The sequence below is a fragment of the Halictus rubicundus genome, unplaced genomic scaffold (genome assembly GCF_050948215.1).
Source record: "Halictus rubicundus isolate RS-2024b unplaced genomic scaffold, iyHalRubi1_principal scaffold0929, whole genome shotgun sequence".
Lineage (NCBI taxonomy): Eukaryota > Metazoa > Arthropoda > Insecta > Hymenoptera > Halictidae > Halictus > Halictus rubicundus.
In genome coordinates, this window is record NW_027489470.1 from 8216 (window position 1) to 35538 (window position 27323).

At 29.1% G+C, this 27323-nt stretch overlaps 1 protein-coding gene across 1 annotated transcript; it reads left to right on the forward strand.

The window, feature by feature from the left end:
* Positions 1 to 55: 55 nt before the first annotated feature.
* On the forward strand, positions 56 to 26268 carry LOC143364754 (uncharacterized). Its single transcript, XM_076804920.1, has 3 exons — positions 56 to 143; positions 20756 to 21046; positions 21107 to 26268. Exons 1-3 carry the CDS (start codon positions 56 to 58, stop codon positions 26266 to 26268), a joined length of 5541 nt encoding a protein of 1846 aa, XP_076661035.1.
* Positions 26269 to 27323: the final 1055 nt, after the last annotated feature.

The following is a 27323-nucleotide window of genomic DNA, read 5'->3' on the forward strand; positions in this document are numbered from 1 at the left end:
TCATCCATTGACAAAACACGGCGTAGTACGGCGTAGTACGCGACACCACGTGTGAATGAGCATCGGCGGTACAGCTTGTTCACACAACGCGACAAAGTTCACAACACCACCGAGATACACCAAAAACCACGCGAGAAATACGCGTACGAACACGTTCGGCACTGATGCACCCCGTTCGGTTAATGCACGCGGGAGAAAATCGACAAGTCGAGGCGGGCGGGATGTTCGAAAACTGGCGCGCGCGAACAACACGCGGCGCGCAGGACTCGCGCGACTACACCAATCACGCGACGCACATCGCCGGGCACCAGCCACTCAGCGACAAACGGAAATTGCGCGACACGCGAACACTCGCATGATTGGTCGTGGCCCGCTCGCGAACGTTCGGGAAAGATCGCGAACGCTCACCCGGAAGCGACAACACGCGAAGAAACATCGAGAAAGATCGCGGGTATAAAAGAGGGAGAGAGCGACCGCGACCCTCTCTCCTTTTCTTCCTATCGCGCACGTGCAAACATCAGCTGTTTCGTATAATCAATCATAAGTAATATCAGTAATACATTCTTTATTCATTCTTCTTACATTTTTATTGCGACAAATTCTTGTAACTCTCGGAGGATAAATACAGTTATTTATTGTAAATCTGGCAATCACATTCTTTCCATCTCCTGCATTCACTCCCGTTATCATTTACTCCATCTCATTTCATACTTCCATTTAAACTCCCACACTCTCGGCAAAATCAAGTCGAGAGTATCGTACACAGAATATACTTGAATATACCAGTATATACCATAATATTACTTGAATATGGGAGAATATACGAGAATATACCATAATATTACTAGAATATAGAAGAATATACCAGAATATACCTTAATATTACTAGAATATAGAAGAATATACCAGAATATACCATAATATTACTAGAATATAGAAGAATATACCAGAATATACCAGAATATACCATAATATTACTAGAATATAGAAGAATATACGAGAATATACCAGAATATACTAGAATATAGCAGAATATACTAGAATATAGCAGAATATACCACAATATACCAGAATATACCAGAATATAACATAATATTACTCGAATATACCATAATATTACTCGAATATAACATAATATTACTCGAATATGGAAGAATATACGAGAATATACCATAATATTACTAGAATATAGAAGAATATACGAGAATATACGATAATATTACTAGAATATAGGAGAATATACCATAATATTACTAGAATATAGAAGAATATACCAGAATATACCATAATATTACTAGAATATAGAAGAATATAACAGAATATACCTGAATAAACCTGAATATACTAGAATGTAGCAGAAGATACCAGAATATACTTGAATATACCAGAATATACCATAATATTACTAGAATATAGAAGAATATACCAGAATATACCATAATATTACTAGAATATAGAAGAATATACCAGAATATACCATAATATTACTCGAATATAGAAGAATATACGAGAATATACCATAATATTACTAGAATATAGAAGAATATACCAGAATATACCATAATATTACTAGAATATAGAAGAATATACCAGAATATACCATAATATTACTCGAATATAGAAGAATATACGAGAATATACCTGAATATACCTGAATATACTAGAATATAGCAGAATATACCAGAATATACTTGAATAGACCAGAATATACCATAATATTACTCGAATATAGAAGAATATATGAGAATATACGATAATATTACTAGAATATAGGAGAATATACCAGAATATACCATAATATTACTCGAATATAGAAGAATATACGAGAATATACCTGAATATACCTGAATATACTAGAATATAGCAGAATATACCAGAATATACTTGAATAGACCAGAATATACCATAATATTACTCGAATATAGAAGAATGTATGAGAATATACGATAATATTACTAGAATATAGGAGAATATACCAGAATATACCATAATATTACTCGAATATAGAAGAATATACGAGAATATACCTGAATATACCTGAATATACTAGAATATAGCAGAATATACCAGAATATACTTGAATATACCAGTATATACCATAATATTACTTGAATATGGGAGAATATACGAGAATATACCATAATATTACTAGAATATAGAAGAATATACCAGAATATACCATAATATTACTAGAATATAGAAGAATATACCAGAATATACCGTAATATTACTAGAATATAGAAGAATATACCAGAATATACCAGAATATACCATAATATTACTAGAATATAGAAGAATATACGAGAATATACCAGAATATACTAGAATATAGCAGAATATACTAGAATATAGCAGAATATACCACAATATACCAGAATATACCAGAATATAACATAATATTACTCGAATATACCATAATATTACTCGAATATAACATAATATTACTCGAATATGGAAGAATATACGAGAATATACCATAATATTACTAGAATATAGAAGAATATACGAGAATATACGATAATATTACTAGAATATAGGAGAATATACCATAATATTACTAGAATATAGAAGAATATACCAGAATATACCATAATATTACTAGAATATAGAAGAATATAACAGAATATACCTGAATAAACCTGAATATACTAGAATGTAGCAGAAGTTACCAGAATATACTTGAATATACCAGAATATACCATAATATTACTAGAATATAGAAGAATATACCAGAATATACCATAATATTACTAGAATATAGAAGAATATACCAGAATATACCATAATATTACTCGAATATAGAAGAATATACGAGAATATACCACAATATTACTAGAATATGGAAGAATATACCAGAATGTACCATAATATTACTAGAATATAGAAGAATATACCAGAATATACCATAATATTACTCGAATATAGAAGAATATACGAGAATATACCTGAATATACCTGAATATACTAGAATAGATCAGAATATACCAGAATATACCTGAATAGACCAGAATATACCATAATATTACTCGAATATAGAAGAATATATGAGAATATACGATAATATTACTAGAATATAGGAGAATATACCAGAATATACCATAATATTACTAGAATATAGAAGAATATACCAGAATATACCATAATATTACTAGAATATAGTAGAATATAACAGAATATACCTGAATAAACCTGAATATACTAGAATGTAGCAGAAGATACCAGAATATACTTGAATATACCAGAATATACCATAATATTACTCGAATATAGAAGAATATACTAGAATATACGATAATATTACTAGAATATAGGAGAATATACCATAATATTACTAGAATATAGAAGAATATTCGAGAATGTACCAAAATATACTAGAATATAGCAGAATATACTAGAATATACCAGAATATACCAGAATATACCAGAATATACCATAATATTACTCGAATATAGAAGAATATACGAGAATATAGCAGAATATACTAGAATATAGGAGAATATACCATAACATTACTAGAATATAGAAGAATATTCGAGAATATACCAGAATATACTTGAATATACCAGAATATACCATAATTTTACTCGAATATGGAAGACTATACGAGAATATACCATAATATTACTAGAATATAGAAGAATATACCAGAATATACGATAATATTACTAGAATATAGAAGAATATACCAGAATATACCATATTATTACTAGAATATAGAAGAATATACCAGAATATACCTGAATATACTAGAATATAGCAGAATATACCAGAATATACTTGAATATACCAGAATATTCCATAATATTACTCGAATATACCATAATATTACTCGAATATAGAAGAATATACGAGAATATACGATAATATTACTAGAATATAGGAGAATATACCATAATATTACTAGAATATAGAAGAATATTCGAGAATATACTAGAATATAGCAGAATATTACTCGAATATACCATAATATTACTCGAATATGGAAGAATATACGAGAATATACCATAATATTACTAGAATATAGAAGAATATGCGGGAATATACCATAATATTACTAGAATATAGAAGAATATACCAGAATATACCATAATATTACTAGAATATAGAAGAATATACCAGAATATACCATAATATTACTCGAATATAGAAGAATATACGAGAATATACCATAATATTACTAGAATATAGAAGAATATACCAGAATATACCATAATATTACTCGAATATAGAAGAATATACGAGAATATACCTGAATATACCTGAATATACTAGAATATAGCAGAATATACCAGAATATACTTGAATAGACCAGAATATACCATAATATTACTCGAATATAGAAGAATATATGAGAATATACGATAATATTACTAGAATATAGGAGAATATACCATAATATTACTCGAATATAGAAGAATATACGAGAATATACCTGAATATACCTGAATATACTAGAATATAGCAGAATATACCAGAATATACTTGAATATACCAGTATATACCATAATATTACTTGAATATGGGAGAATATACGAGAATATACCATAATATTACTAGAATATAGAAGAATATACCAGAATATACCATAATATTACTAGAATATAGAAGAATATACCAGAATATACCATAATATTACTAGAATATAGAAGAATATACCAGAATATACCAGAATATACCATAATATTACTAGAATATAGAAGAATATACGAGAATATACCAGAATATACTAGAATATAGCAGAATATACTAGAATATAGCAGAATATACCACAATATACCAGAATATACCAGAATATAACATAATATTACTCGAATATACCATAATATTACTCAAATATAACATAATATTACTCGAATATACCATAATATTACTCAAATATAACATAATATTACTCGAATATGGAAGAATATACGAGAATATACCATAATATTACTAGAATATAGAAGAATATACGAGAATATACGATAATATTACTAGAATATAGGAGAATATACCATAATATTACTAGAATATAGAAGAATATACCAGAATATACCATAATATTACTAGAATATAGAAGAATATAACAGAATATACCTGAATAAACCTGAATATACTAGAATGTAGCAGAAGATACCAGAATACACTTGAATATACCAGAATATACCATAATATTACTAGAATATAGAAGAATATACCAGAATATACCATAATATTACTAGAATATAGAAGAATATACCAGAATATACCATAATATTACTCGAATATAGAAGAATATACGAGAATATACCATAATATTACTAGAATATAGAAGAATATACCAGAATATACCATAATATTACTAGAATATAGAAGAATATACCAGAATATAACATAATATTACTCGAATATAGAAGAATATACGAGAATATACCTGAATATACCTGAATATACTAGAATATAGCAGAATATACCAGAATATACTTGAATAGACCAGAATATACCATAATATTACTCGAATATAGAAGAATATATGAGAATATACGATAATATTACTAGAATATAGGAGAATATACCAGAATATACCATAATATTACTAGAATATAGAAGAATATACCAGAATATACCATAATATTACTAGAATATAGAAGAATATAACAGAATATACCTGAATAAACCTGAATATACTAGAATGTAGCAGAAGATACCAGAATATACTTGAATATACCAGAATATACCATAATATTACTAGAATATAGAAGAATATACCAGAATATACCATAATATTACTAGAATATAGAAGAATATACCAGAATATACCATAATATTACTCGAATATAGTAGAATATACGAGAATATACCATAATATTACTAGAATATAGAAGAATATACCAGAATAAACCATAATATTACTAGAATATAGAAGAATATACCAGAATATACCAGAATATTACTAGAATATAGAAGAATATAACAGAATATACCTGAATAAACCTGAATATACTAGAATGTAGCAGAAGATACCAGAATATACTTGAATATACCAGAATATACCATAATATTACTCGAATATAGAAGAATATACGAGAATATACGATAATATTACTAGAATATAGGAGAATATACCATAATATTACTAGAATATAGAAGAATATACCAGAATATACCATAATATTACTAGAATATAGAAAAATATACCAGAATATACCATAATATTACTCGAATATAGAAGAATATACGAGAATATACGATAATATTACTAGAATATAGGAGAATATACCATAATATTACTAAAATATAGAAGAATATACGAGAATATACCAAAATATACTAGAATATAGCAGAATATACTAGAATATACCAGAATATACCAGAATATACCAGAATATACCATAATATTACTCGAATATAGAAGAATATACGAGAATATAGCAGAATATACTAGAATATAGGAGAATATACCATAACATTACTAGAATATAGAAGAATATTCGAGAATATACTAGAATATAGCAGAATATAGCAGAATATACTTGAATATACCAGAATATACCATAATTTTACTCGAATATGGAAGACTATACGAGAATATACCATAATATTACTAGAATATAGAAGAATATACCAGAATATACGATAATATTACTAGAATATAGAAGAATATACCAGAATATACCATATTATTACTAGAATATAGAAGAATATACCAGAATATACCTGAATATACTAGAATATAGCAGAATATACCAGAATATACTTGAATATACCAGAATATTCCATAATATTACTCGAATATACCATAATATTACTCGAATATAGAAGAATATACGAGAAAATACGATAATATTACTAGAATATAGGAGAATATACCATAATATTACTAGAATATAGAAGAATATTCGAGAATATACTAGAATATAGCAGAATATTACTCGAATATACCATAATATTATTCGAATATACCATAATATTACTCGAATATGGAAGAATATACGAGAATATACCATAATATTACTAGAATATAGAAGAATATACCAGAATATACCATAATATTACTAGAATATAGAAGAATATACCAGAATATACCATAATATTACTAGAATATAGAAGAATATACGAGAATATACCAGAATATAGCAGAATATACCAGAATATACGTGAATATACCATAATATACCATAATATTACTCGAATATAGAAGAATATGCGGGAATATACCATAATATTACTAGAATATAGAAGAATATACCAGAATATACCATAATATTACTAGAATATAGAAGAATATACCAGAATATACCATAATATTACTCGAATATAGAAGAATATACGAGAATATACCATAATATTACTAGAATATAGAAGAATATACCAGAATATACCATAATATTACTAGAATATAGAAGAATATACCAGAATATACCATAATATTACTAGAATATAGAAGAATATACCAGAATATACCATAATATTACTCGAATATAGAAGAATATACGAGAATATACCTGAATATACCTGAATATACTAGAATATAGCAGAATATACCAGAATATACTTGAATAGACCAGAATATACCATAATATTACTCGAATATAGAAGAATATATGAGAATATACGATAATATTACTAGAATATAGGAGAATATATCAGAATATACCATAATATTACTCCAATATAGAAGAATATACGAGAATATACCTGAATATACCTGAATATACTAGAATATAGCAGAATATACCAGAATATACTTGAATATACCAGTATATACCATAATATTACTTGAATATGGGAGAATATACGAGAATATACCATAATATTACTAGAATATAGAAGAATATACGAGAATATACGATAATATTACTAGAATATAGGAGAATATACCATAATATTACTAGAATATAGAAGAATATACCAGAATATACCATAATATTACTAGAATATAGAAGAATATAACAGAATATACCTGAATAAACCTGAATATACTAGAATGTAGCAGAAGATACCAGAATACACTTGAATATACCAGAATATACCATAATATTACTAGAATATAGAAGAATATACCAGAATATACCATAATATTACTAGAATATAGAAGAATATACCAGAATATACCATAATATTACTCGAATATAGAAGAATATACGAGAATATACCATAATATTACTAGAATATAGAAGAATATACCAGAATATACCATAATATTACTAGAATATAGAAGAATATACCAGAATATAACATAATATTACTCGAATATAGAAGAATATACGAGAATATACCTGAATATACCTGAATATACTAGAATATAGCAGAATATACCAGAATATACTTGAATAGACCAGAATATACCATAATATTACTCGAATATAGAAGAATATATGAGAATATACGATAATATTACTAGAATATAGGAGAATATACCAGAATATACCATAATATTACTAGAATATAGAAGAATATACCAGAATATACCATAATATTACTAGAATATAGAAGAATATAACAGAATATACCTGAATAAACCTGAATATACTAGAATGTAGCAGAAGATACCAGAATATACTTGAATATACCAGAATATACCATAATATTACTAGAATATAGAAGAATATACCAGAATATACCATAATATTACTAGAATATAGAAGAATATACCAGAATATACCATAATATTACTCGAATATAGTAGAATATACGAGAATATACCATAATATTACTAGAATATAGAAGAATATACCAGAATAAACCATAATATTACTAGAATATAGAAGAATATACCAGAATATACCATAATATTACTCGAATATAGAAGAATATACGAGAATATACCTGAATATACCTGAATATACTAGAATATAGCAGAATATACCAGAATATACTTGAATAGACCAGAATATACCATAATATTACTCGAATATAGAAGAATATATGAGAATATACGATAATATTACTAGAATATAGGAGAATATACCAGAATATACCATAATATTACTAGAATATAGAAGAATATACCAGAATATACCATAATATTACTAGAATATAGAAGAATATAACAGAATATACCTGAATAAACCTGAATATACTAGAATGTAGCAGAAGATACCAGAATATACTTGAATATACCAGAATATACCATAATATTACTCGAATATAGAAGAATATACGAGAATATACGATAATATTACTAGAATATAGGAGAATATACCATAATATTACTAGAATATAGAAGAATATACCAGAATATACCATAATATTACTAGAATATAGAAAAATATACCAGAATATACCATAATATTACTCGAATATAGAAGAATATACGAGAATATACGATAATATTACTAGAATATAGGAGAATATACCATAATATTACTAAAATATAGAAGAATATACGAGAATATACCAAAATATACTAGAATATAGCAGAATATACTAGAATATACCAGAATATACCAGAATATACCAGAATATACCATAATATTACTCGAATATAGAAGAATATACGAGAATATAGCAGAATATACTAGAATATAGGAGAATATACCATAACATTACTAGAATATAGAAGAATATTCGAGAATATACTAGAATATAGCAGAATATAGCAGAATATACTTGAATATACCAGAATATACCATAATTTTACTCGAATATGGAAGACTATACGAGAATATACCATAATATTACTAGAATATAGAAGAATATACCAGAATATACGATAATATTACTAGAATATAGAAGAATATACCAGAATATACCATATTATTACTAGAATATAGAAGAATATACCAGAATATACCTGAATATACTAGAATATAGCAGAATATACCAGAATATACTTGAATATACCAGAATATTCCATAATATTACTCGAATATACCATAATATTACTCGAATATAGAAGAATATACGAGAAAATACGATAATATTACTAGAATATAGGAGAATATACCATAATATTACTAGAATATAGAAGAATATTCGAGAATATACTAGAATATAGCAGAATATTACTCGAATATACCATAATATTATTCGAATATACCATAATATTACTCGAATATGGAAGAATATACGAGAATATACCATAATATTACTAGAATATAGAAGAATATACCAGAATATACCATAATATTACTAGAATATAGAAGAATATACCAGAATATACCATAATATTACTAGAATATAGAAGAATATACGAGAATATACCAGAATATAGCAGAATATACCAGAATATACGTGAATATACCATAATATACCATAATATTACTCGAATATAGAAGAATATGCGGGAATATACCATAATATTACTAGAATATAGAAGAATATACCAGAATATACCATAATATTACTAGAATATAGAAGAATATACCAGAATATACCATAATATTACTCGAATATAGAAGAATATACGAGAATATACCATAATATTACTAGAATATAGAAGAATATACCAGAATATACCATAATATTACTAGAATATAGAAGAATATACCAGAATATACCATAATATTACTCGAATATAGAAGAATATACGAGAATATACCTGAATATACCTGAATATACTAGAATATAGCAGAATATACCAGAATATACTTGAATAGACCAGAATATACCATAATATTACTCGAATATAGAAGAATATATGAGAATATACGATAATATTACTAGAATATAGGAGAATATATCAGAATATACCATAATATTACTCCAATATAGAAGAATATACGAGAATATACCTGAATATACCTGAATATACTAGAATATAGCAGAATATACCAGAATATACTTGAATATACCAGTATATACCATAATATTACTTGAATATGGGAGAATATACGAGAATATACCATAATATTACTAGAATATAGAAGAATATACCAGAATATACCATAATATTACTAGAATATAGAAGAATATACCAGAATATACCATAATATTACTAGAATATAGAAGAATATACCAGAATATACCAGAATAGACCATAACATTACTAGAATATAGAAGAATATACGAGAATATACCAGAATATACTAGAATATAGCAGAATATACTAGAATATAGCAGAATATACCACAATATACCAGAATATACCAGAATATAACATAATATTACTCGAATATACCATAATATTATTCGAATATACCATAATATTACTCGAATATGGAAGAATATACGAGAATATACCATAATATTACTAGAATATAGAAGAATATACCAGAATATACCATAATATTACTAGAATATAGAAGAATATACCAGAATATACCATAATATTACTCGAATATAGAAGAATATACGAGAATATACGATAATATTACCAGAATATAGGAGAATATACCATAATATTACTAAAATATAGAAGAATATACGAGAATATACCAAAATATACTAGAATATAGCAGAATATACTAGAATATACCAGAATATACCATAATATTACTAGAATATAGAAGAATATACGAGAATATACCAGAATATAGCAGAATATACCAGAATATACGTGAATATACCATAATATACCATAATATTACTCGAATATAGAAGAATATACGAGAATATACCATAATATTACTAGAATATAGAAGAATATACCAGAATATACCATAATATTACTAGAATATAGAAGAATATACCAGAATATACCATATTATTACTCGAATATAGAAGAATATACGAGAATATACCTGAATATACCTGAATATACTAGAATATAGCAGAATATACCAGAATATACCATAATATTACTCGAATATAGAAGAATATATGAGAATATACGATAATATTACTAGAATATAGGAGAATATACCAGAATATACCATAATATTATTCGAATATAGAAGAATATACGAGAATATACCTGAATATACCAGAATATACTTGAATATACCAGTATATACCATAATATTACTTGAATATGGAAGAATATACCAGAATATACCATAATATTACTAGAATATAGAAGAATATACGAGAATATACCAGAATATACTAGAATATAGCAGAATATACCACAATATATCAGAATATACCAGAATATAACATAATATTACTCGAATATACCATAATATTACTCGAATATAACATAATATTACTCGAATATGGAAGAATATACGAGAATATACCATAATATTACTAGAATATAGAAGAATATACGAGAATATACGATAATATTACTAGAATATAGGAGAATATACCATAATATTACTAGAATATAGAAGAATATAACAGAATATACCTGAATAAACCTGAATATACTAGAATGTAGCAGAAGATACCAGAATATACTTGAATATACCAGAATATACCATAATATTACTAGAATATAGAAGAATATACCAGAATATACCATAATATTACTAGAATATAGAAGAATATACCAGAATATACCATAATGTTACTCGAATATAGAAGAATATACGAGAATATACCATAATATTACTAGAATATAGAAGAATATACCAGAATATACCATAATATTACTAGAATATAGAAGAATATACCAGAATATACCATAACATTACTCGAATATAGAAGAATATACGAGAATATACCTGAATATACCTGAATATACTAGAATATAGCAGAATATACCAGAATATACTTGAATAGACCAGAATATACCATAATATTACTCGAATATAGAAGAATATATGAGAATATACGATAATATTACTAGAATATAGGAGAATATACCAGAATATACCATAATATTACTAGAATATAGAAGAATATACCAGAATATACCATAATATTACTAGAATATAGAAGAATATAACAGAATATACCTGAATAAACCTGAATATACTAGAATGTAGCAGAAGATACCAGAATATACTTGAATATACCAGAATATACCATAATATTACTCGAATATAGAAGAATATACGAGAATATACGATAATATTACTAGAATATAGGAGAATATACCATAATATTACTAGAATATATAAGAATATACCAGAATATACCATAATATTACTAGAATATAGAAGAATATACCAGAATATACCATAATATTACTCGAATATAGAAGAATATACGAGAATATACGATAATATTACTAGAATATAGGAGAATATACCATAATATTACTAAAATATAGAAGAATATACGAGAATATACCAAAATATACTAGAATATAGCAGAATATACTAGAATATACCAGAATATACCAGAATATACCAGAATATACCATAATATTACTCGAATATAGAAGAATATACGAGAATATAGCAGAATATACTAGAATATAGGAGAATATACCATAACATTACTAGAATATAGAAGAATATACGAGAATATACCAGAATATAGCAGAATATACCAGAACATACTTGAATATACCAGAATATACCATAATTTTACTCGAATATGGAAGACTATACGAGAATATACCATAATATTACTAGAATATAGAAGAATATACCAGAATATACCATAATATTACTAGAATATAGAAGAATATACCAGAATATACCATAATATTACTAGAATATAGAAGAATATACGAGAATATACCAGAATATAGCAGAATATACCAGAATATACGTGAATATACCATAATATACCATAATATTACTCGAATATAGAAGAATATGCGAGAATATACCATAATATTACTAGAATATAGAAGAATATACCAGAATATACCATAATATTACTAGAATATAGAAGAATATACCAGAATATACCATAATATTACTCGAATATAGAAGAATATACGAGAATATACCATAATATTACTAGAATATAGAAGAATATACCAGAATATACCATAATATTACTAGAATTTAGAAGAATATACCAGAATATACCATAATATTACTCGAATATAGAAGAATATACGAGAATATACCTGAATATACCTGAACATACTAGAATATAGCAGAATATACCAGAATATACGTGAATATACCATAATATACCATAATATTACTCGAATATAGAAGAATATGCGAGAATATACCATAATATTACTAGAATATAGAAGAATATACCAGAATATACCATAATATTACTAGAATATAGAAGAATATACCAGAATATACCATAATATTACTCGAATATAGAAGAATATACGAGAATATACCATAATATTACTAGAATATAGAAGAATATACCAGAATATACCATAATATTACTCGAATATAGAAGAATATACGAGAATATACCTGAATATACCTGAATATACTAGAATATAGCAGAATATACCAGAATATACTTGAATAGACCAGAATATACCATAATATTACTCGAATATAGAAGAATATATGAGAATATACGATAATATTACTAGAATATAGGAGAATATACCAGAATATACCATAATATTACTCGAATATAGAAGAATATACGAGAATATACCTGAATATACCTGAATATACTAGAATATAGCAGAATATACCAGAATATACTTGAATATACCAGTATATACCATAATATTACTTGAATATGGGAGAATATACGAGAATATACCATAATATTACTAGAATATAGAAGAATATACCAGAATATACCATAATATTACTAGAATATAGAAGAATATACCAGAATATACCATAATATTACTAGAATATAGAAGAATATACCAGAATATACCAGAATATATCATAATATTACTAGAATATAGAAGAATATACGAGAATATACCAGCATATACTAGAATATAGCAGAATATACTAGAATATAGCAGAATATACCACAATATACCAGAATATACCAGAATATAACATAATATTACTCGAATATACCATAATATTATTCGAATATACCATAATGTTACTCGAATATGGAAGAATATACGAGAATATACCATAATATTACTAGAATATAGATGAATATACCAGAATATACCATAATATTACTAGAATATAGAAGAATATATCAGAATATACCATAATATTACTCGAATATAGAAGAATATACGAGAATATACCAAAATATACTAGAATATAGCAGAATATACTAGAATATACCAGAATATACCAGAATATACCAGAATATACCATAACATTACTAGAATATAGAAGAATATACGAGAATATACCTGAATATAGCAGAATATACCAGAATATAAGTGAATATACCATAATATACCATAATATTACTCGAATATAGAAGAATATGCGAGAATATACCATAATATTACTAGAATATAGAAGAATATACCAGAATATACCATAATATTACTAGAATATAGAAGAATATACCAGAATATACCATAATATTACTAGAATATAGAAGAATATAACTGAATATACCTGAATAAACCTGAATATACTAGAATGTAGCAGAAGATACCAGAATATACTTGAATATACCAGAATATACCATAATATTACTAGAATATAGAAGAATATACCAGAATATACCATAATATTACTAGAATATAGAAGAATATACCAGAATATACCATAATATTACTAGAATATAGAAGAATATTCGAGAATATACTAGAATATAGCAGAAAATACCAGAATATACTTGAATATACCAGAATATACCATAATATTACTAGAATATAGTAGAATATACGAGAATATACCAGTATATACTAGAATATAGCAGAATATACTAGAATATAGCAGAATATTACTAGAATTTAGAAGAATATACCAGAATATACCTGAATAAACCTGAATATATTAGAATATAGCAGAATATACCAGAATATACTTGAATATACCAGAATATACCATAATATTACTCGAATATAGAAGAATATACGAGAATATACGATAATATTACTAGAATATAGGAGAATATACCATAACATTACTAGAATATAGAAGAATATTCGAGAATATACTAGAATATAGCAGAAAATACCAGAATATACTTGAATATACCAGAATATACCATAATATTACTCTAATATGGAAGAATATACGAGAATATACCATAATATTACTAGAATATAGAAGAATATAAGAGAATATACCATAATATTACTAGAATATAGAAGAATATACCAGAATATACCAGAATATACCATAATATTACTAGAATATAGAAGAATATACGAGAATATACCAGAATATACTTGAATATACCAGAATATACCATAATATTACTAGAATATAGAAGAATATACCAGAATATACCATAATATTACTAGAATATAGAAGAATATACCAGAATATACCAGAATATACCATAATATTACTAGAATATAGAAGAATATACGAGAATATACCAGAATATACTAGAATATAGCAGAATATACTAGAATATAGCAGAATATACCACAATATACCAGAATATACCAGAATATAACATAATATTACTCGAATATACCATAATCTTACTCGAATATACCATAATATTACTCGAATATGGAAGAATATACGAGAATATACCATAATATTACTAGAATATAGAAGAATATACCAGAATATACCATAATATTACTAGAATATAGAAGAATATACCAGAATATACCATAATATTACTAGAATATAGAAGAATATACGAGAATATACCAGAATATAGCAGAATATACCAGAATATTACTAGAATATAGAAGAATATACCAGAATATACCATAATATTACTCGAATATAGAAGAATATACGAGAATATACCATAATATTACTAGAATATAGAAGAATATACCAGAATATACCATAATATTACTAGAATATAGAAGAATATACCAGAATATACCATAATATTACTCGAATATAGAAGAATATACGAGAATATACCTGAATATACCTGAATATACTAGAATATAGCAGAATATACCAGAATATACTTGAATAGACCAGAATATACCATAATATTACTCGAATATAGAAGAATATACCAGAATATACCAGAATATACCAAAATATTACTAGAATATAGAAGAATATACGAGAATATACCAGAATATACTAGAATATAGCAGAATATACTAGAATATAGCAGAATATACCACAATATACCAGAATATACCAGAATATAACATAATATTACTCGAATATACCATAATCTTACTCGAATGTACCATAATATTACTCGAATATGGAAGAATACACGAGAATATACCATAATATTACTAGAATATAGAAGAATATACGAGAATATACCATAATATTACTAGAATATAGAAGAATATACCAGAATATACTATAATATTACTAGAATATAGAAGAATATAACAGAATATACCTGAATAAATCTGAATATACTAGAATGTAGCAGAATGTTCGAGAATATACTAGAATATAGCAGAATATACCAGAATATACTTGAATATACCAGAATATACCATAATATTACTCGAATATAGAAGAATATACGAGAATATACGATAATATTACTAGAATATAGGAGAATATACCATAACATTACTAGAATATAGAAGAATATTCGAGAATATACTAGAATATAGCAGAATATACCAGAATATACTTGAATATACAAGAATATACCATAATATTACTCGAATATGGAAGAATATACGAGAATATACCATAATATTACTAGAATATAGAAGAATATACGAGAATATACCATAATATTACTAGAATATAGAAGAATATACCAGAATATACGATAATATTACTAGAATATAGAAGAATATAACAGAATATACCATAATATTACTAGAATATAGAAGAATATACCAGAATATACCATAATATTACAAGAATATAGAAGAATATACCAGAATATACCATAATATTACTAGAATATAGAAGAATGTAACAGAATATACCTGAATAAACCTGAATATACTAGAATATAGCAGAATATAGCAGAATATACTTGAATATACCAGAATATACCATAATATTACTAGAATATAGAAGAATATACCAGAATATACCATAATATTACTAGAATATAGAAGAATATACCAGAATATACCATAATATTACTAGAATATAGAAGAATATAACAGAATATACCATAATATTACTAGAATATAGAAGAATATACCAGAATATACCATAATATTACTCGAATATAGAAGAATATACGAGAATATACCTGAATATACCTGAATATACTAGAATATAGCAGAATATACCAGAATATACTTGAATATACCAGAATATACCATAATATTACTCGGATATAGAAGAATATATGAGAATATACGATAATATTACTAGAATATAGGAGAATATACCAGAATATACCATAATATTACTAGAATATAGAAGAATATACCAGAATATACCATAATATTACTAGAATATAGAAGAATATTACAGAATATACCCGAATAAACCTGAATATACTAGAATATAGCAGAATATACCAGAATATACTTGAATATACCAGAATATACCATAATATTACTAGAATATAGAAGAATATACCAGAATATACCATAATATTACTAGAATATAGCAGAATATACCAGAATATACTTGAATATACCAGAATATACCATAATATTACTCGAATATGGAAGAATATACGATAATATACCATAATATTACTAGAATATAGAAGAATATACCAGAATATACCATAATATTACTAGAATATAGAAGAATATACCAGAATATACGATAATATTACTAGAATATAGAAGAATATAACAGAATATACCATAATATTACTAGAATATAGAAGAATATACCAGAATATACCATAATATTACAAGAATATAGAAGAATATACCAGAATATACCATAATATTACTAGAATATAGAAGAATATAACAGAATATACCTGAATAAACCTGAATATACTAGAATATAGCAGAATATAGCAGAATATGCTTGAATATACCAGAATATACCATAATATTACTAGAATATAGAAGAATATACCAGAATATACCATAATATTACTAGAATATAGAAGAATATACCAGAATATACCATAATATTACTAGAATATAGAAGAATATAACAGAATATACCATAATATTACTAGAATATAGAAGAATATACCAGAATATACCATAATATTACTCGAATATAGAAGAATATACGAGAATATACCTGAATATACCTGAATATACTAGAATATAGCAGAATATACCAGAATATACTTGAATATACCAGAATATACCATAATATTACTCGAATATAGAAGAATATATGAGAATATACGATAATATTACTAGAATATAGGAGAATATACCAGAATATACCATAATATTACTAGAATATAGAAGAATATACCAGAATATACCATAATATTACTAGAATATAGAAGAATATACCAGAATATACCATAATATTACTAGAATATAGAAGAATATACGAGAATATACCATAGTATTACTAGAATATAGAAGAATATACGAGAATATACCAGTATATACTAGAATATAGCAGAATATACTAGAATATAGCAGAATATTACTAGAATTTAGAAGAATATACCAGAATATACCTGAATATACCTGAATATACCAGAATATAGAAGAATATTCGAGAATATACTAGAATATAGCAGAATATACCAGAATATACTTGAATATACCAGAATATACCATAATATTACTCGAATATAGAAGAATATACGAGAATATACGATAATATTACTAGAATATAGGAGAATATACCATAACATTACTAGAATATAGAAGAATATTCGAGAATATACTAGAATATAGCAGAATATACCAGAATATACTTGAATATACCAGAATATACCATAATATTACTCGAATATGGAAGAATATACGAGAATATACCATAATATTACTAGAATATAGAAGAATATACGAGAATATACCATAATATTACTAGAATATAGAAGAATATACGAGAATATACCAGTATATACTAGAATATAGCAGAATATACTAGAATATAGCAGAATATTACTAGAATTTAGAAGAATATACCAGAATATACCTGAATATACCTGAATATACTAGAATATAGAAGAATATTCGAGAATATACTAGAATATAGCAGAATATACCAGAATATACTTGAATATACCAGAATATACCATAATATTACTCGAATATGGAAGAATATACGATAATATACCATAATATTACTAGAATATAGAAGAATATACCAGAATATACCATAATATTACTAGAATATAGAAGAATATACCAGAATATACGATAGTATTACTAGAATATAGAAGAATATAACAGAATATACCATAATATTACTAGAATATAGAAGAATGTTGCGTCGCCAACCCCAATCTCAGTCTGGGTTTACGCTGCGTCACTTTCGAGAAAGTCTCCTATTCCATCCTTAACAAATTTATGTCTCTACGACCAGGGTGCGACTGGTAAATGTCAGCGCACTTTCATGGTCAAAATCCGCTCGACCGTACCGCTCTCGATGGCACGTGACGCAGCGTAGACCCACTTGTAGCGCCAGGGGGCCCGTAATTTATGGGACGGTTTCCAGACACGCGGGACTTGGTGTCGTCTTCCTTAGACGAACTCTGCTAAGTGTCTACCAGCTCATGGGCGTTGCATAATGCCGAAAACCGCCCCTAAATGCAATTATTGGTCCCCCACTATTCGAACCCTATCCGCGGAGGGAATCTATCTAGTCAACGTTCTTAAGATTCTTCTCCGTTCTCGTCACATACCAACGAAGTCTCGCCTCTGTATTATCGCTTCTTTTTTGCAATCACTTCGCTGTACAGTAACCATCCGCTTTCGTTAAATACATATATATTGTTACTAAACAGTGTTGTGACCATAACCCTACAACCAGCTTGCATACATCCTAAAGATTGTGCGAGCACGCGTCACATCGTAACTACCTCAATTTTACGACGTTGGTGACGCCACAACATGGTCCTTCGAGCCGGATTAAAACCTGAACGAGCTTAAAATACAAACACCGAACGTATTCGACGAAGCTTGGTGCATTGATATTGCATTAATTGGGAAAGAGCTGCCGTGGAAGCGTAGCTGTTTCAATTTATATACCACTGGAGAAGAAGGCATCGAGGAGACGCAGCTGCCTAACAACAATTGGCAGATTGGGAAGGTGCTGCTCATCGGGAATCAACCCACAACACAGTCAACACCACGTCATTCTCTGAAGCAGAGCACATTGCTGTGGAAAAAGGTGCAACTTCTCTCCAACACCATCTCGTCCGACATTCTCTACGAAGCAGCCATCGCATTCTCTACAACTTGTGAGGGCTGTAATATCATCGTTCGGTAAGCTCTGAATCACCTTTAATATCCTTGTATAACTCTCGCAGTCCTTGACTCCATATCCATCTTCTTTAATATAGCCGAAATCATGTCGGAACAAATGAAAACTCTTAAACGCCAGTGTGCATCAATTAAAGCTCAGCTAACGAGAATAAAAAATTCGCTGACTAGTTCTTTGGAGATATCCGCATTAAATGTACGAAAGTCTAAAATAACTGAACTTTACGATAACTTTCATAGTATAATTATCGAACTCGAAGCCCTTGACGAATCAGGCGATTACCAAAGCCATATTATCGAATTTGAAGACTCGTATTATGCTTGTGCGGAATCATTGGATAAATTACAAAATTCTAAAAATGCAGCGCCTTCGGAAAAGTCTGACACAAGGCGAAATAATGCAAACGATAACGTAAAGGGTAATGGAATTTTACCGAAAATTAAATTACCGACATTTGATGGCAATCTTCTCGAATGGCAAAGTTTTCATGACTCTTTTCTATCGATGGTCCATGAAAACGAAGACTTATTATACGTGCAAAAATTTCATTATTTGAAGCACTCCTTGCATGGAGAAATAGCAAGTGTTATCGATACGCTAAGCGCCTCCAAGGAAAATTATTTGGTAGCATGGTCTATATTAGTAAAACGGTGTACTCAACCACGAAGAATCATACAGGCTCATTTAAAATCATTATTTGAATTGCCAAGCCTTACGCATGATGATCCGGTAGCATTACGCTCGTTAATTACCGCAACGGAAAAACATGTAAATGCTCTAAAGGCTATTTCGGTACCAGTTCATAGTTGGAACGAAATACTGACTTACATAATCACTTCAAAATTAGATAAGACGACTCGCCGTGAATGGGATCGCTCTTTGAATGATCAGGATCTTCCGAAGCTTGACGATTTATTAAATTTCCTTTTGAAATTTTCTCGTGACGATGCCGTTGTGCATTTGGAAAACCCACACGAAACAGGTAGGGCACAGCTACCTGCTAGGGCAAGCAATAAAGTCTTAAACCAGGAGCGCAGTTCTAGGTCGGGACATCAATCTTATGTTTCAACGCAAGAAAAAATCGTTAAATGTCAACTTTGCAGTAAATCGCATAACATTCAAAACTGTGAACGCTTTTTAAGTTTATCAATAAACGATCGCTTTAACGTTGCAAAGAACGCCAAATTATGCATTAATTGTTTAAAGGCTGGGCATTCGTGCAGCAAATGTTATTGTGGCACTTGTAAGAAATGTCAGCGCAAACATCATACCCTATTACATCGCACCGAAGATGTTAATAATAGTTTAGCATCTAATTCGTGCGCAGCTCCAGCCGAGCAATCGCATACGTCACTAACTGCTTCTATTCCATCCGAAGTTTTGCTTTCTACGACACGCGCCTTTATACTGGACAATCAAAATGTTCAACATGATTGCAGAATTTTATTAGACTCAGGATCACAAGTAAATTTTATAACCGAGGAATTAGCAAATAAATTAAAGTTACCTAAAACGAGCATTGATGTGCCAGTATTTGGCATAAATCAAGTGGAATCGCGTATTAAACATACCGTACGAACTACTATCGCATCCAAAACGTCTAATTATAAGGCACAAATAAGATTTTACACAATTCCACAAATTGCATGCTATTTGCCTACGCAACAAATCAACCGTTCTATTGTAAATATTCCGAAGAATATTCAGCTAGCTGATCCGGAATATCATAAACCATCGAAAATAGATGCATTATTAGGCGCTGAATTATTTTATCAATTGCTGTCTGTTGGTCAAATTTATTTATTCAAAAAATCGCTTGTTTTACAAAAAACTGTTATGGGGTGGATTTTATCTGGAACAATTCCTTCCAACAAGCCCGCTTTGAATTCGATAAAATGCCATTTATCTACTTCATCTATAGATGACCAAATCGCGAAATTCTGGGAGCTTGAGGAGTATCCTACAGAAAAAATTGCTTCTAAAGAGGAAGAATTATGTGAATCTCATTTCCGAGAACATACAAGTCGCAATTCTTCAGGACGTTACATCGTACGTTTACCGTTTGCACCAAACAAATCGAACCTAGGAACTTCTTATGAAATAGCCTTGAAGAGATTTTACAATTTAGAAAAACGTCTGATTCAAAATACTGCTTTAAAGCAAGAGTATTCAAGGTTCATACAGGAATATCGAGTCTTAGGCCATATGACTGATATTTCCAAAAATGATTGCAGGAAAGACGGTTATTATTTGCCTCACCACCCTGTATTCAAACAATCCAGTCTCACTACAAAACTTAGGGTAGTTTTTGACGCTTCTGCTATCACTTCGAATGGGCTCTCTTTAAATGATGTTTTATTAGTAGGACCTACAATACAGGATGATCTATTCTCTCTCCTAGTACGCTTTCGTTTACATAATTATGTCTTGACCGCTGATATTGAGAAAATGTATCGGCAAGTACTCGTGCATCAGGATGATGCAGCTTATCAAAAGATCCTGTGGCGTGAAAATATAAACGAACAAATAAAAACTTTTAGACTTGACACTGTTACGTATGGTACAGCATCAGCATCGTTCCTTGCGATACGCGCTCTGCAGCAATTAGTGCAAGATGAGGGAAGGCCTTATCCATTAGCATCTAAATCCATTGTCAATGACTTTTATGTAGACGATCTATTAACCGGAGCGTCTACCTATGAAGAAGCTGTCAAATTACGAGACGAATTGATAAAACTTACTAGCAAAGCTAAATTTCATTTAAGGCAATGGGCCTCGAACGAGACGTCCTTACTTAAGGATTTAGTGGACAAATCTTTAAAGGACACACACGAAATAAATTCTAATTCAATTGTCAAGACGCTCGGTGTGCTTTGGAACTCATCTACCGACGTTATTACATATTCGACAAACATGAATACTAGCAACTCTCGTATTACAAAAAGAACAATTTTGTCAAGTACAGCGCAATTATTTGACCCACTAGGTTTATTAGGGCCTGTCATTGTTAAAGCCAAAATGATCATGCAGGATTTATGGAAGGCTAAACTAGATTGGGATGAATCTGTCCCACAACATATACACTCAGATTGGGAAGATTACAAACAGCAATTGTCGTGCCTATCACAATTTAAAATACCACGAAAAATTATTGCAACAGCGGCATCGGAAATCCAACTTCACGGATTTTGCGATGCCAGCGAAAAGGCTTACGGTGCCTGTATATATATCCGTTCTCGACAAGCAGATGGTAGTACTACCGTCCGTTTAATAGCATCCAAATCGCGCGTGGCTCCCTTGAACTCAACTACAATTCCAAGATTAGAATTGTGCGCTGCAGTATTGTTATCAAAATTATACGTAAATGTAAAAAGGGCGCTCAGCATACAATTTAATTGCACAAGGCTCTGGACGGATTCGACAATTGTCTTATGTTGGATCAATACATCGTCGAACACTTTAAAAACTTTCGTAGCCAATCGTGTGTCAAAGATACAAGCTGTTACACAATCGAATGACTGGCGACATGTACCTTCGCAACAAAATCCAGCAGATGCTATTTCGCGTGGTCAAAATCCAATAGAATTTCTAAACAATGAATTATGGATTCAAGGTCCTTCATGGTTACATCAATCAGAGGACGCATGGCCATTGTCACCAATGCCTTCAGCGAAGGTACCCGAATTACGGACAATTACTGCATTAACGATAAATTGTAATAACGAACTATTTCTTCGATTTTCGTCCTTTGTAATGCTGAAGCGAGTTATAGCTTATTGTTATAGATTTTATAATAATGCCTCCAAAAAGTACATTCGACATGGCAAGATCAATGTTGAAGAATTAAATCATGCACACGATCAAATAATAAAGACGTTACAGCACGAACATTTCAAGAGAGAAATAGATGCGTTGAACTCGGGCAAGACACTTGACAAACGCAGCAAAATTCTTAATTTAAATCCTTTTTTGGATGAGCAAGGGATTCTTCGTGTAGGCGGAAGATTGCATCATTCGCTTTTAGATTACAATCAAAAACATCCGATTTTGTTACCGCGAACACACCATGTTACCAAATTAATCATTCGCGAGCATCATATTAAAAATTATCATAGCGGTGTGCAATCCACATTAAATGTAGTCCGACAAAGGTATTGGATCATCGATGGAAAAAATTTTACACGTCATATAATCCGGAAGTGTATTAGATGTCAGAGGGCTCGCCCTTCGGACATGAACTATATTATGGGAAATTTGCCAAAAAATCGCGTACAACAAAGCAGGCCATTTGAAATTTCGGGTGTAGATTATTGTGGACCCTTATTTGTCAAGGAAAAGAAATTTCGAAATCGCGGAAAGATAAAGGTATATGTTTGCGTATTCGTATGCTTTGCAACAAAGGCAGCACACATGGAATTGGTCAGTGATCTGACCACGGAATCGTTTATAGCCTGTCTGAAACGTTTTTTCTCTCGACGTGGTAAATCACGTCATATTTATTCTGACAATGCTACTAATTTTGTGGGCGCGAACAATGAGTTAAAGAATCTTCTTGATTTCTTAAAAAATGAAACATTTGTTCATAGGGTGACACAATATTTGACAAACGAAGGTGTCACGTGGCATTTTTCCCCCCCGCGATCACCCCACTTCGGTGGCCTGTGGGAAGCCTTAGTCAAGTCCTTTAAGCATCATTTGATTCGAACTGTTGGTGATCAATTGTTCACATATGAACAATTAAATACCTATATAATTGAAATTGAGGCGATATTAAATTCCAGACCGCTAACTCCTATGTCTTCAGATCCAAACGACACATCTGCCCTCACCCCTGCACACTTCCTAATAGGTGATTCGCTAAAGAGCATACCTGAGCATGATTTACAGCATGTATCCTCTAATAAGTTGTCAACATGGCAACACATCCAAAGGGTGAAGCAGCATTTTTGGGCGAGATGGCATAAGGAATATGTAAACCAACTCAGTATACGTAGCAAATGGCGAACATCATCATCGCAGCAGCCAAGGATTGGGGACCTTGTAATCTTGAAGGAAGACAACGTTCCACCAATGCAATGGCACTTGGGACGTATTATCGAACTCCATCCCGGTGATGATAACGTTATACGAGTTGTGACCGTAAAAACTGTGAGCGGAACATACAAACGTAGTGTTAAGCGAGTATGCCCACTACTTATGGACTCTTAATTATACTATAGTGTACTTATATCCGTTTGCGTTTGTAATACTTATTATTCTTCGTATTTTTATGGCTATGATATTCATTTTTTTTAAACATTAACATTACTTTAGATCTACTTAGATTACTTTAGATATATTACTTTTTGCGTTACGTATATTATCAACTTCAAGGTAGTTCGCAGTTACTGCAGTTATGATCGTGTTTTATACTCAACAATCGCCTACATTTTAGATACCGCCTTAAATTCCTTTTTTATTGTTTGTATTCTTGTTGATATTTTGTAAACCTATTATTCCACATTTTGCCTTTTACGAACGTGTGCAATTGAACTAAATAGTTCAAGGGGGGCGGCGTGTTGCGTCGCCAACCCCAATCTCAGTCTGGGTTTACGCTGCGTCACTTTCGAGAAAGTCTCCTATTCCATCCTTAACAAATTTATGTCTTTACGACCAGGGTGCGACTGGTAAATGTCAGCGCACTTTCATGGTCAAAATCCGCTCGACCGTACCGCTCTCGATGGCACGTGACGCAGCGTAGACCCACTTGTAGCGCCAGGGGGCCCGTAATTTATGGGACGGTTTCCAGACACGCGGGACTTGGTGTCGTCTTCCTTAGACGAACTCTGCTAAGTGTCTACCAGCTCATGGGCGTTGCATAATGCCGAAAACCGCCCCTAAATGCAATTATTGGTCCCCCACTATTCGAACCCTATCCGCGGAGGGAATCTATCTAGTCAACGTTCTTAAGATTCTTCTCCGTTCTCGTCAGATACCAACGAAGTCTCGCCTCTGTATTATCGCTTCTTTTTTGCAATCACTTCGCTGTACAGTAACCATCCGCTTTCGTTAAATACATATATATTGTTACTAAACAGTGTTGTGACCATAACCCTACAACCAGCTTGCATACATCCTAAAGATTGTGCGAGCACGCGTCACATCGTAACTACCTCAATTTTACGACGTTGGTGACGCCACAACAAAGAATATACCAGAATATACCATAATATTACAAGAATATAGAAGAATATACCAGAATATACCATAATATTACTAGAATA